General features: G+C 41.6%; 1 protein-coding gene across 2 annotated transcripts in view; it reads right to left on the bottom strand.

Annotated features, from left to right (window-relative positions):
• The window catches only part of CRTC1 (CREB regulated transcription coactivator 1), a 134543-nt gene that overhangs the window by 30455 nt on the left and 88668 nt on the right, over positions 1 to 15420 (bottom strand). For both annotated transcript variants that reach the window (XM_018567814.1, XM_018567815.1), the window contains exons 8-10: positions 12891 to 13111; positions 8914 to 9059; positions 5711 to 5953 (exon numbers count right to left, since the gene is read on the bottom strand). In XM_018567814.1, coding sequence (XP_018423316.1) covers positions 5711 to 5953; positions 8914 to 9059; positions 12891 to 13111 — 610 coding nt within the window. The remainder of the gene's footprint in view (positions 1 to 5710; positions 5954 to 8913; positions 9060 to 12890; positions 13112 to 15420) is intronic.

The raw sequence follows: 15420 nt of genomic DNA, 5'->3' as shown, positions 1-15420 counted from the left end.
CCCCCGAAAAATATATAGACTTGTGCAAATTTTCTGCAACACAAATTTCCACTACCATCTTTTTTTTCTTTCTTTATCTACAGGGCCTCTGCCTTCGTAGAAGTAGTCTTTGGTTTCCGTTAAAGTGTATGTAAACGCTAAACTTTCTTTTTACGCTTTGGACTGATTGGTGAAAGGTTAGACTGTTTGTTGGGCTTTTTGGGGAGGATTATTCATCCCATGGGAATAAATCTTCCATCCACAACTGTTTATGACAGGCATTCCTCAAACGTAGTTCCTTCTGCATTCAAAGGCAATGAAAGAAAATATCCTGAGCAGAATATACATCACAAAATAACCTTTTAATCTTTTCCATCTCTATGCAAAACTGAAAGAAAAAAGTTAATACATAATAAATTATATATAATTGAAAACACACACTAACATACCAGACCTCTCCCTCCCCCATCAACAACTTTTAACAGTGATCTATTGCTGTCAGCAATAGATCACTCTAGCAGTTATCTACTGCTGTATGGAGAATCTAGCCAGAGCTATTCCAGCTCTGCCTGAGCCTTGAAACTGACAAAGTGCAGTGGCATCATTACACTCAGAGTGGAACTTATCAAAACTGGAGCAGTCAGAATCTGGAGCAGTTGCCCATGGCAACCAATCAGCATGTCTTTTCAGTTTGCTCAGGTAAGATTTGAAAATGAGACAGAGAAGCCGATTGGTTGCAGTGCAAATCTGCTCCAGTTTTGATAAATTCCCCCATCTGTGTATACATTATAAATACTTTGTCAAAGCTTAGCTGAATTAAAGACAGAATCTAATTGGTTGCCATGGATAACGTCACCCCGTGTTTGATTTTGCTTCCACAGCATGCTTCTATATAATCATCTATAATAGCTTAGGAAGACCAGCAGCTGATCATTTCAGCTCCTAGGCTTAGTGCTGGATGTCAGCTGTCACAGACAGTTGTTGGTTCCAGTCTCAACCACCACTGGCACTTGCAGGAGCCACTCATTCCTGCTGCTGTTTTAAAATGGTGCTAGGACGAACAGCCGCTATCCCAGCATCTTTTTTAAACTGCTACAGGTTAAAGGACACTGAAGAATCACAATCTTCCTATGGGAGGGAGCAGTGGAAACTGGTCCCAATTAACACCAACTCAGAAGGTCCCACTAGAGAGGGGGAATACTGAGGATCCAAATTATCAAAGAACACAGGACATCCTTCGGAAGAAGAGGGAGTACCCTTGTAGGGAATAACTTCCAAGTATAAGTTCCTATTAAGACAGGAACAGGAGGTATCCAAGATCAAGGAACCCAGGGACACCTAAGGGCACAGCTACATGTAGTAGCACATGTAAGATGCAGCTAAAAAAGATGCAGTCTCCAAGGAGCCCATGAGCTAAAGGGAGTATCATAAGCACACAAAACCAAGGCCTGATACCCAGGGACCCATTTGGTTCTTTGAACAGTCCACCCTTACTTGTACAAGTGGAAATGCACCTTCACATCAAAGGCTTACCAGAGGCATTAGCAGATCTTCAGGTTCTGGACCTACGGTCTGGGTGGGCGATAGCAGTACATATTTGCAGATCACCTGAGGCTAAGAGGTAACCGACTCTACTCATCTTTCCGCAGATCTCCTACACGCTGGTAAGAGCGTAATGAGGCCACCGAGGCGTTGATAATGAAAGTCAACAGCTGGTCCAACACATTACCTCCCTTGAAGGGACGACATAACAGCTGTTCCCCTGACATCTCACCATCATTCTACACAGGTAGCCAGAGTGCCTTCAGAATTTGTACAGATATCAGTCCTTTGTGGGACATAAGTTAAGAGGCTAGTAATAAACTGTCATAACTATCACGAGGCTTCACACATCTTCTCCAACCACTTCATGACACATGGACCTACTATTGTGATAGAAGTAGGAATTTAATTCACTGTGACAAAGTCAGGAAGATTAAAGTTACCATCAACACAGGACAGAGGACCAAACCAGTTAAATTAAAACTAGGATCCAAGGAGGGAATTTAACTTTATATTAAATGGAACACTTAACTAGAGCACTGGGACTTCCACACTGGGCAATCCCCACCTATTAGTGAATCCCTGCTCAAAAGGAAAAAGCTCTGGCACAGTCTCAGGCAGGGTCGAGATCCTTTCAGGGCGCTTCAAATATGCATAGAAAGGAGACTGTCGTGACCCAAAACAGGTTACCCTGACTGTTGGAATTCTAAATTTGAATCTCACTGTCACAGAAGGGTCAGATACAGGATAACAAGTATTCTCCCGGAGTACGCATAAACCCCTTTGGACAGAATGATCCAGTAACAAACACAAATAAGGGGCGCCTTTCCTGGTGCAGACAAATGTATTTAAGATTAAAACAATAGTGGATGAGAAACATACTCACAAAAGGTCGACATGATTACAGCATTGTAAGTGAATACATGGACCAAGGAAGAAGCCAGTGATAGCTGCACAGCCGTGCCTGTGTGCCAGCAAGAAAGGCTGTGATGACGCCTTTCCGGGGTCACGCCCCCCTTCATCAGATCTGATGAAGGGGGCGTGACCCCGGAAACGCGTCATCATCACAGCCTTTCTTGCTGGCACACAGGCACGGCTGTGCAGCTATCACTGGCTTCTTCCTTGGTCCATGTATTCACTTACAATGCTGTAATCATGTCGACCTTTGTGATTATGTTTCTCATCCACTATTGTTTTCATCTTAAATAAATTTGTCTGCACCAGGAAAGGCGCCCCTTATTTGTGTTTTTTCCCCAGATTTTGCAGTCCCCCTGGCTGGTTTGGGGCAGCGTCCTGCAGATTTTTTATTACATGCTTTTCTTTTAAAACAGACTTTGCACTTCATTGCACACTTTTTATCCTGGTGGAGCAATCCCATTTGGTGCTTTTTTGTTCACATCTAGAATGATCCAGTAGCTGGGCACACACAGCTAGGAAGTCCATAGACCTGGCGAATATTTTGGACACACCTTGCATTGCTGAAATAGACTCTGCAGATGAAGATCCTATTAAGATAGGTTAAAGGTGTTGGTTCCATTTGGGGATACCTGGAAAAAGCCACCAGAACCATTAAAGTGGACATTTACCACTTTCACTAAAAATCACATCAGCATTAAGCTCTGCATGCTGATATGAAAACATCTTACACTGATATAATATACATATTTAGCTTTAAATTAGAATTATTGTTTTTCCACTTCCTGGTCCTTTAAGAATTAGTGATGTAACCTCTGCCTAAGTGATGCATCCTGGAAAGGTTACATCAGCAGTGCATTGCTGGCAAATCTCATCTGTAAACTACATACTCTCGCAAAATCTTAAAGACAGGCATTTTTTCCCTTGAGATGTGCATGGTCACATGTCCTAGTCACATGTGCCAGAACTCCAGGAAGTAAATGGAGATATATTAGATATATTAATCTGCTCTTGTAAAAATGGCCACGGTGAGAAGAATGGGGAAGAAGAGAAAATCAAGGTATGCAAAGAATAAAAAGCCTGCAAGTATCTGTTTGTAGATTGCCATTGCTAAACATTGCTCAAGGTCACCCGTAGCAGCAGGATTGTCCACAGGGCATCTTCAGAAGACATGTTGCGACACATGGTCAGCAACTAGGCGCAATGTGAGGGCAAGGCCTCAAGTACTCCTGAACCTGGGCAGTAGGTACTAATGAGGATTTCAGGCAGCCACAGGTGACCAAGTCACTGTAGGCAGGCAGTGGATCCAGATTCACTTGGAGTTTCTGGAGAAGGAGCAGAAGCGGGATGGTGTTTACACTAGACTGAATGTCGGGTAAGAGAAAGCGTAGCGCACACATACAGAACTACACCTAGTGGATGACGACCAAGCTTTAATCCTTATTGTGATGAAGATGACGGAAGCGGAAAGTTTTACATTTGGTGCCCAAGGATTCCAACTATGAGGTAGTTACCAGTGCATCAGGCTGACCAGCCTTGATCATTAGGCAAGCCTTCAAAGTCTGGGTCACACCAGAGGCTGTTCCACGGTTCCGGCCCTAGTTTGCTGCACAGCATTCTCCAACACAGGTCTGGAAAGTGCCGCAATGCAGAGCACAGTGTCTGAAGGTCAAATTTCAAGCTAACACCACAATGTTTTTTCCCCCCAGTGCAATGAGCACACTTCTACTGGCATAACATAAGCACTAATTCTGGAATGAACTTGGGCTCGGAATAGAATTTTACCAAGTGTTTCTGTTTAACCCATTCTACCACCCTCTGAACTGCCATGAAACATGATCCAGGTTTTCAAAGAGGAAGCTGAGCCCCGGATCTCAGCTGCCACAGACAGGTTGCCGGGCAGAAGGAAAATCAGTTCCCGCTCATCAAACTCTTCTGCAGACACTGAACCCATAAGTGATCAGTACTCCCGGGCTCAGCTCTTTAGTGTGCTAGTGCTCTATGTGGACTAAACTGCAGATATGGGAAGTTTTGTCCTGATCTGCATCAGTTAAACATAGAGGAGGTATCAGGGATCCAACACACCCATGCTGTTTTCTAAAACAGAACCTGCAAACAATGTATACTGTAACATCAACCTCTGTGCTTTGCTCATATAGGGCAAAGAAACATGTACAAGTCAACATTGGCTTGAGTACTGCATGTACTTGCCTTGATTTGCTGTCCAGCCACAGCATTTGACTTCATGAGTGAAAAAGAGCAACAAGCACTGTATACGCTACACGCAGGACTGAAGACTCTTCCCACCCCCAAGTGACAAAGCCAAGTGCCAGAGGAGACAATCACTAAGAACCAGTGCTGTAACACAGGGTAGTAGTGAGTCATATGCTTACCATACCCAAAAGTAGCGGGTATTTCACATTGCTTGCAAGGTTAAAAAAGCTGCGGAGAAGCAAAGTGAAGGTCAGCATATGCAGAACCATATGTTGAATGAGTGGTATTCGATATTAAATGTTTAGTCAAAATTTGGTGTGATCTATAATGTCTGCTAGCATACCAAAAGTATAAAGCTCCTGATTAAGGCCCCGTTCACACTGAGCGATCACGCGGTAATTCCCGCGATATCGCAGCTATTTACTGCGCGATATCGCTCTCCAATGCTTGGCAATGGGGCAAAGGGTCCTGCTGTCGCGGGTCGTGCGTCGCTACAGCAGGACCCTTTTTGGAGCGGATTTTGCCGCGATTCTAGCTTGCTCAATGCAAGCATTTGTGCGATATCGCGCAAAATGCAAATCGCGTGACAAACGCGCGATTTGTGAATCGCGCAGTGTGAATGGGGCCTAAGAATTTGCGACCGCTTCAGCAGCTGGTTAAATAGCCCAGTTGCTGGTGTGAGGAGGGAAAGGTGTTCTGTAGTCATAACACTTTCTGCCCTAGGGTGACAATGCTGCATCTTTATAGATCTAGTATACTGAGCGAGAGCTGTCATCACAGGAAACGAAGAGTGTTACTGGTAGAATGACCAGATAAAAATAAAGATAAAAACAAATCCTGAAAAAAACAAAACAAAAACAAAACGCAGCCACCACATTTGAGGACTGGTAAACTGCAATATAATACATTTTTGCTCTTGGGTTTAAACATTAGGAAAAAAAGGATCAGTCTTGGCAGAAAAAGGTGAGAATATCTGCCATGTACACTAACAGTGAAACCTGACATTAACTTCATACAGGTATGGTCTAGAATGAAGACCCATGCCCAATGAAAAACTTACCGCATTTATATCTATAGCCATTGAAGAAGGAGTCTGGATACCAGGGGGAGATTGAGGGACTGTTGATACTGAGACAGTAAGGGGAGGCAGTTGTGTTCCTCTCTGTAAACTGGAGCCCTGCATCATTGAGGAACTCTGCGATAGGCCACTTGGCACTTGTGATTGTTGCTGAGAAGCTGACTGTGTAAAAAAAGTATAAGGGGGTAGCTGCTGTTCCAATGACAACGCATCCATTGCTACAGCCTGCAAAATAGGAAGACGAATTATAAGTAACCAATGCAGTGTAACGATCATTTCACAAATAATTAAAAACTAAAGCCACTGTTAAGCCCTGTTCACACCAAGGTGTCATCGTTATTGCGCGTGTGTACATGCAGGTTCAGCTTTTTTTTTTTTTTTTGCACGTTTATGCGAGTTTTGACCGGCAGCTTAAAGGAGAACTATGAGGCGAGTGCTTTTCACTCACCTCATAGTTCTAGCCGACCTGTGACAATGAGACTGTCACAGGTCGGCTCAGTAGATCGGGAGGTGAGCGAACACATACCGGGTTCGCTCACCTCTCGATCCTGTCACGGCTCTCTGCCGTGACAGGGGAGGGACTGGATTCCCCCCTCCCCGCTCCGATCTGCCAGCGCTGACTGGCAGAACGGACGGGGGAGGGGGCGGGTACAGCTGGCTCTGCCTCTAGATAGGCAGAGCCGGCTGTCACTCACGCAGCTGGGCGGATCTCAACATCGATGTCGGGATCCGCTCCGGCTGCGGCGTCTCAGTATACCGCGAGCTGTAGCTCGCGGTATACTGAGCTTAGGGTAACGGGAGGACGCTAGTTTGTGTCCTCCCGTTACCCTAAGGAGAACTATGGGGAAAAACACTGACCCCATAGTTCTCCTTTAAGAGACATTGCGGTCAATGGACGAACCTCATACAAACGCTCAAAAACAAACATGAAATGTGCAACATGCTTCTGGTGTTGCCATTGACGTCTATGGGGGGAAAAAAGAGCTGCAAACTGCCAAAAGAAGCTCCTGTACATTGTTCTGCCTTTGCTGGTGCTTTGCTGCTCAGGTGTGAACTGGGGCCATTGAAAATCATAGGATTTCTTGTGTTGGGCGTCTTGAAGCACTTTTTTTGCTGCTCACGCCTAGGTGTGAACCAGGCCTTAAGCTTCCTAAATGCATAAATCACAACAAATTCACTAGGGATCGAAGCACAGACAACAGGGAAGTTATAAGACATAAAGGTGTACATTTCCATGGCATGGAAAGAATGCTCTGCGAGAAAACAAGCAAAGAATGGCACTAATGATGCAAGAAGGACTGAGTGTCGCAAGAAGGCAAATAGCTAGCCTTTGTATATCTAGCCCAATGCATTACACATTATCCAGGACAGATAGGGGTTCTTTTGAGGGAAAATATTTTTAATCACAAGCCCAGCAGGTGACCAATTCGACACTGACAGATGGCGATATCAGCAATAAAACAAGTTGGCACTCACAAGTGCAGCGGAGTCTGGTTGTCATTTTAAACGGCATCAGGAGAAAATGGTATTTCTAGAGCAGTTTCAAAACCACATTTTATGTTAAACTAATGTGGTTACACAGGACCAATGCAATTTAACCCCTTCATGACAGCTTATTTTCCGTTTCTGTTCATAAATGACTGACACACTTTTTAAATTTTTGCTGTGTGATTCTTCCACAGCAGTAATATACTTTCTTACTAAATGTACCCACTCATATTATATATTGTTTTTTAGAGGACAGATAGGGCTAAATAATTATATCAAAACATGTGTACTTAACGCCTCACTTAGTTTGAATAAAATATAAAAAAATGAGCAAAAAACTAGAAGAAAAACCTTTTTTTCACAAGTTTTGATAATTTTTTTTTTTTTAGAAATTTGTTATAATAATTATAGTATAAAAAATATATTTATATATCATTTTTATTTTCCTAATTTTGTTTTACACTTTTTTTTACACTTTGTAAAAAAAACAACTTTTTTTTTTTTGTCAGTTTATAACAAGCAGTCACTATGACTGCTTGAAAAAATAACTTTTTTTTTGTAATTTTTGGCTATTATTAGGCTGCTACAAACTTAGGAACAGCTAATAATAACCTTAGAGACTGATCCTGACAGCATGTCAGATTCAGATCTCACTAAAAGGTCTTTGATCGGCCCAGACGATCAGAAGTCTGATACATTTCACCAAAGAGATACAATGTATCATAAACATCGGGCTGTCAAAACGAATAGCAGAGAGGTGAGTCACTCTGCTACCTCTCTGCTATTTTCAGCTGTCAAATACGGGATCGCTATTTAGTGGTTTGGTATTTGCATGTAACGGCTTCATTCTTTCATTAGTGAAAGAAAAAAGCTTTTACAAAAGCTTAACTATTTCATTAATGAATGCCTCAATACTGAGACATTCATTAATGACTGGTAACTGCTGAGAATCAGCGGTTACCGGCATTACAAAGCCTGATATAACTCGTCACGTACAGTGTACGTGGCCAGTCATATAGGCACTTCGTGACGTGACATACAGTGTACGTCTTCCGTCACAAAGGGGTTAAAGAAATCCTGCTCCAAGAGCATTGTCAGCAGAAAGTTGCCAGATTGCAACAAAATTCAACACAGAGGGACTCAAAATAGGCATACAGGAGTCCTCAATCTCTTTTTCTGCAGCCCCTGTTATCAATGAACAGGAAAAGCCTCTATACTGAGTGTTCCTGTTCATTCATAACAATTGACATTGTTGCATTAGGCTAACAGCCAAACTTCTTTTTAAACAGTGTATATTTGTATATTATACATTTACCTTACTGCCATTAATAGCTTATGTAGCTGGCCTTGCACAGACGAGAACTATTCGTTAGATTGAATTTTGAAATTACTGTAGAAAGGACCGGTTGCAGTGCCAGGACGATCGGGCACGATCGATTGGTTTCATAACCAATGGCAGCTCACTTATAATCTCAAAAAAGGTTCCGTTTAAATTAAAATGATCAACTTTAGGTATGAAAGAGCCAGACCAACAGACAGACACACATCCCACATTTCATGTCAGCACTACTTCTCAGTTCCTAAGCGCAATGACGTTAATAAAGTGCCCCTGTGCCCATACTATAGAATCGCGATTTACATATTATCAATTTTTATTAACTACTGCTGGCATGTGTAAGCCATAGTAACCTACTTACCTGAGTTATAGGTGAAAGTGGGGATATTGTTGGAGACATCTGTTGAGACTGTTGCCTTCTTGAGTCTGAATTTAGTGACAGTGGGCTTACAGGAGATTGGCGATGTTGCGATGCCCCAGTAACTGTCCCTTGCGTTGTCGTCATTCCTAAAAATATAGGAAGCATAAAAACATTGAGCATAAAAACAAAGGCAACATAGTTTTCATATGAAAATACATGATCGGCGGCAAAAGTCACCGGGAGTCTGTTTAAACAGCCCCGATGCTGGCGACGTACACTGTACGTCGTCAGTCACGAAGGGGTTAAAAATAGACACTTTAGTCAGTTAAGCAAACTTTAGACATTACACAGAAAAAAATGAAACCAAGTACAAAAATAAAGAGCAGCAATTTCTGATTTTAGCTGTGAATGCCAAAGAGGTACTTTGCAAATCCACCTTCCCCACCCACTACACAGTAATTTTCCTAATACAATCACAGGCTACAGACGCTGGTAAGATGTAGTTTTACACAGTGCATCCTCTCCAGCCTTCAGCCTAGTGTTCACTTCTTACGGCTTCCATTTTGCATGAGGGAAAAAGCCCCAGAAGACCCAACCGGTGGAAAGGCTGGAGATCGAGAAGTCCATTATTCTTTAAAGCTTCTTCCAGAGCAAGTGCTTCTTTGCAAGATTGGTGGCTTAAAGAACACTATATGCTGGCCGCAAAGTAGAATGCACGGTATAATTTTTTAAGGTATGTGATTGTATTAGGAAAACAGCTGAGGGAAGCGATAGAAAGGAGTTGGGTAAAATAGCTTGAAAAACACATATATAGTGCAGTTTTGCTTTAATATAATTAATATCTTAAAAGTGTATCTAATCCTTGCGGCCACTGTCATAGAAAGTGACTGGAAATCCAAGTCAACAGAACATGATGTGAGGGGATAACTACCAATATGAGGAATTACAATCTTATCTTTCTAAGCTACTAATTCCATTAAACCAACCATGTAATGAGGAGGAACAAAAGCAGACATATTTAAAGTCCAGCCATGTGACAACCATGGGTTCCTTTATAGAGTGAAGAAATAAAGCCACAAAGCAACGGGATGTGTTATTTGCAGGATTACCAGGTCAAAATAAAGGGAAACAAGCCTGAAAAAAACAAACAAAACAAATGCAGCCACTAACTATGAGGACTGGTAAACTACAATAATGAATCTGATTGTATGCAAGTGCATTTCATGGCTTTTTATAAATAAATGCTATGGTTTTCTCTTTTCTGCACAAAGCAGACATGGCGTTCTTTATGTCATTACAGAAACAGTGGTGGACTCCGCTTAAGGTCTATACATCCAGCTAGCAGCAGTGACTACAAGGTGTGTAGAGAGGAAGCAACCTGGGCAGACTGTGCTGGGGAAACCCAAACAAGGCTTGGAAAGTGGTCCTGTTTGTGAGTTTGCAGATGTGGGTGGGATCTGGAGTGCAGTGTAATTACTTATGGCTGGATGACCTGGGAATACAGAAGTGTGCATTAGCAGTGTGAACTGCATTTTGAACCGTAGTGAAGCAGCACCAAAAGTATTGGGGGAAAGGGGGCACCAACATCCTAAGAATAGAAGACTAATTATGCTTATGGTGATATGACTATGATGGCTGCTCCCTGGCATACCTTTCAGTGTAGTACACGCTATCCATTTGTATTTGAGAGACTTAATGAGAACCTGTGCTTTGCAATAGGTTCTTATACTTAAAGCTTACGCAGGGCTAAATCTCCACTGCTTCCAGGTAGATGACCAGCAGCAGAGGAATGATGGAAAAGTAAGTATGTGCAGTCTGTGGGGTCAGAATTAAAGTGAACATGTTGCTATGCTACCATATAATTAGTTATTTTCATTAAACGTTCTACAGTGCTCCAAAATTGCCAATTACTATTAAATTAATGCCAACATAACTGAATTTAAATGAAAAGAAATGGACAATGAGTAGGTAAGCCCAGAAGGAAGACAGTAGGTTGTAGATTGGGGGATGAAGAATCTGAGGTGGAGACGAGACAAGACACGAATAGGAAAGAGACAGACACTTAGGATGCAAACCCAAATCAGTGACAGTGAGTAGAGGTGCAGAGAGCAGTGCAAAAGAGATGTAGCACAGAGGAAGTGACCAATAGTCAGGGGCAGAGGTACAATAACAGCACACAAAGTGCTGGAGTGCAAGTGAAAACCCTCACTCTGCCATTTAAATGTTACATTCCAGAACCTCAGTGGCAAAAAACAGGTTTTGCTTTTGGTCAATGCTGGGTTCAGGGCTTTACTGGACCTTGGAACAAAGGCTAATCCTGGTATAAAGCTTGGATCTAGGGTTTGTACTAGGCATGAGCTCAGGTTCATACTGAACATGACCATGGGCATATTAGGCAAATGTTATTGACCAAATATAGCCATTAAATTGGGAAGCAGTGGAGAAAGGAGGACTGGTTCAAAAGAGGTGTGAAAGAGGCTATTTATGTAAGAAAAGGAGAAGCCAAGCTTGAATAGAGGTGGGAGGGGCAAGACATCTATTGTCTGCAACATACAATGCTGTTTTAACACCTCTCAGGTTAATTAGACTCCAATTATGCAAATGCAACCAACACCTGGTTGTGCCAGATTATGTGGATTGGAGTGACATTCACCATATTTATTCCCAGATAATTTTTGTACAAGTCATTCTGAATTGAGAAAGCTGGTCGGATGTCCAGTGAAACGCCTTCAAGAAAAATACAGCAAGTCCAGTTGCCTTGACTTATTTTTTTTACAGATATACCATGACCTGGATGGATGAGAACCTTCACAGACAATACCAGTAATGTCAGTGTATAAACGTTGATGGAACAAATACAATTAGTTGAAGAGGTTTTTCCCTTCTCACTATCAAGTGGGACTCCAACCAAAATTTTTTGGGAGACATTTACATGTTTTTACTGCCATCTCTGCCTCTGTTAGGTCAATTTATTTAACTTCCTGTGTTGTCACAGCAGGAGTACGCAATATCTATCGCCTAACACCTGGGACATGAAGTTCCGGGTGCTGTGTACGTGTTTTATTCCCTACATTTAGCCCTGCGGTGGTCAAGCAGGGCTAAATGTTGATGAGGGGAGCCTCACACAAGTGAACTGAGCAGCAGCACAGGGATCGCCTAAAGCCAATCAGAGTACGAGATAAACGGATAGGTTGGGGTAAAGTGTTACAGAGAATGGGAGAGAAAAGTCCTGGAGGCGAGCATGGAAGGAGTGGACTAGGGAGCTAGAAAGCAGGAGGTCTTTAGAGAAGCGGAGGGGGCGGTTAGGGTGATACTTTGAGACAAAGTTTGAGATATAGTCGGGGGCAGAGCTGTGGATGACTTTGTAAGTGGTTGTTAATAAGAGTTTGTTTTTAAGAGTGTTTTTATTAAGAGTTTGAACAATTTACATATAGACCAATCAGAAAACATACAATGCAGGTCTACTCCCACTGTACAGACCAAATACAGATCCCATGTAAAAACACAATTGTAGAGCTGACTTCCAGCCCGCAAGCCACCATATGGGGGTACCTAGACAAACTTAAAAGTGCTAGTGACATTTCATTTTATTGAGGATATTGCCTTTGGATTAGGTAACGTAGTCAATGTTGTCTAATTGAAAAGATGATGGAGGATCAGTGGATTAACACATGGCTATAAAATATTTAGCATTTGATTCATATTACCATAATCTGCAAGAAAATATTTTAGTGTATATATATAAGTTGATAAACATAAAAGGCTAATTCCATCATACCAATGACAGTAAAATTTGGATATCTCTATACAGAATAGCAGCAGTATATTTTAGGGTTGCACAAACATTGACTGTCTCATAATACTGTGTATTGCGTAAATCTTCTATACCAAGCAATTTACAAAGAATTACAAAAGCGATTCATGTGAATAGAAAAAAATATATAAAATGGCTCGATCATATGTTGAGCAATGCTTACCTGGACTGGCAGTGGTAATACCCAGGTGAGTTAAATTGGTTGTTAGATTGCCTGTACTGTTAGAGTTTGTCAGAGTTGGGAATGTAGACTCCTCAGGATCTAATGGAATTGGTAGTGGAGATGGGAAGTGGATATTTGTTAGGTCAGGTAGTGAACCTCCTGTGTTATGTGCAGCAGGTATGAGGCTTGTAGTGTTCTCCTGGTCATTTGAAGGGTAAATGCTAAAAATAAATCACAGAAATAAAAAAGTATAAAATAGATGTTGTAGTTATCTAGATAAAAAGGCATATTTAAATAACACACATGAATTTTATACATGTCATAAAAATTCCAGGGAAGAATGCAACTTTGCTATTGTTGCATCCTAAAATGGTGCAGCTCACCCTAACTAGTGTACACCAAATACCTTTACCAATGCTCTCAGATAATTTCAAGGAGCTGTTTTAACTTTAAAGTGTCTTGAGACAAAAGGGAAATGGTCCATAATGCTGACATCACAATGTAATGGTTAACATTAAGCCAATTTTACTGGTAAACCAAAGACCAAAGTGTTATCAGAAAGAACCATACTCCAAAGAAACATGAGAGTTTACCTATTACCAAGGTTTCGAACAACAAAAGCAACAAGTGAGAGAGTCATACAGAACTCTTACAAACCAGCACTAACAGGACATAGAAAATTACCAAATAAATACAATTATAAAGTAGTAGCAGTCCTAACTAGTATTTCTTTGAACAGCTTTTGAACACAGGATCCTTTATACCAACCCTCAGGAAGGACGTCCTTGAGCTAGAGAATGTTCAGGGAAGGGAACCAAAATTAATAAGAGGGATGAGGACCTGAGTTATGAAGTTAGACCAAAAAAATTAAACGTGTTCTCCTGAGAGAAGAGACACCTAAGAGAAGATATGAGTGCAGTTGACAAACCCATTAATGGGCACTGCAGTATGGGGAATAAACGGTTTGGACTAAGAACTCTGAGGGCTTGTTCACACCAGTTACAGTACGTTCTAGAGCGGTAAACCTAGCAGCTGGTGCTTGCAGCATTTTTTGCGATCGCACTGGACCGGAATGCAGGTATGGTTGTGCCACGCGTTCTGGTGCGGGTAATCGCACTGCGGGTGGAGGGCATGGCTGCGGTGACATTGACTTGAATGCACCACCGCACCCCCTCCTGCCCCAGAACGCAGGGAGCTGGACTGGAAGTGATGGTGTGTTCCAGCAGCTAACCACTCTGGAACGCACTGTAACTGGTGTAACCAAGCCCTGTAGAGGACACAAGGCGACAAGAAGTTTGATGGAAAGAGGTATAATCTCACACCATGCAAAGGTTTTTTTTCTACTGTCAGGGCAGTAACAATACCCTTCTGTGATTAGCTGCATCTGCAGAAAGCACCGATGACTTAAAAAAACATTAATTGGTGAGTTGAGAAAATATAGGGTTATGCGAGTTGTTAGCAACATGTATACACACACACACACGTTAAAACAGAAGGACCTGCATCTTTATTCCTTATAACCCTTACTTATTATGTAACTATGTAATAACATTAGACATATATTCCATGTCTCTAGTATGTTATAAATCATAATTACTAACGTGACCTAAGGTAATTTCTATATTTGCCAAAAGGTGTAAAATGCCCCGTGTCTCAGGACTACAATGGACTAAACACCAGTTTCACAAATACTGAACCATGCCCAGTACAATCTGCATCTTGAAAATACATTTATTGCCCATCACCCCCCCCCAAAAAAAAAATCACCACAATAAAAACAAAAAAGGCACCCTTTAAAAATTGTCCCCAAAACCTCTGCAAATATTTTTGCTTCACTCATCAGTGTCCATCACTATAAACTGTTTAACAGCACCTCACTGAGGTTAATTATAGTAAAACAACCTATGAAGGAAGGTATTAAGAAATGTTTGTTTCTCAACTATCTAAACAATTGCATGTACAAGGAAGCATGAGGTCCCTACTCAAAAAAACATTTTCCACATCTTTAGTTAAATGATCGCAAACTCCATAGGATGAAGCAAAACATTGGTGTATTTATAATTGATGAAATCACTCCTTACTTTTGTGTGTTTTTGATAAGACCAGCAGATTACATAGTTTCAAAATACTTTAAAAGATATGCTAATTTCAAACATTCTAATATGGAATTCCATCCATCAAATGTTACATATTTACACTGTGCTTTTATATCCTGTATTCGTCTTGTGTCTCTCTTCCACTGAGATCCAAACTGCACACTGCCACTCCAGTGTTATGACAGGTCTGGTGGAATTATAAGTTTGTATGCAAGAGTTACAGGCAATAAACTGTCTTTCATTAATTATACACTCCTCAGCTTCTATGCACACTAGGCCCCTTTCACACTGTGCACACTTGTGCACCTGAATGCGTGAACAACGAATGCGTGAACAACAAATGCAGCAAGGCAGACGTGTGTTTTGATGCACCCAACAAATTTCCAAAAATGCAATAAAAAACAGCTTTACCCCATTCACACATTAACTTTAAT

Source organism: Nanorana parkeri, unplaced genomic scaffold (genome assembly GCF_000935625.1).
Source record: "Nanorana parkeri isolate BGI_ZX_2015 unplaced genomic scaffold, ASM93562v1 scaffold1097, whole genome shotgun sequence".
Lineage (NCBI taxonomy): Eukaryota > Metazoa > Chordata > Amphibia > Anura > Dicroglossidae > Nanorana > Nanorana parkeri.
This window is presented reverse-complemented; position numbering and strand designations above follow the sequence as displayed.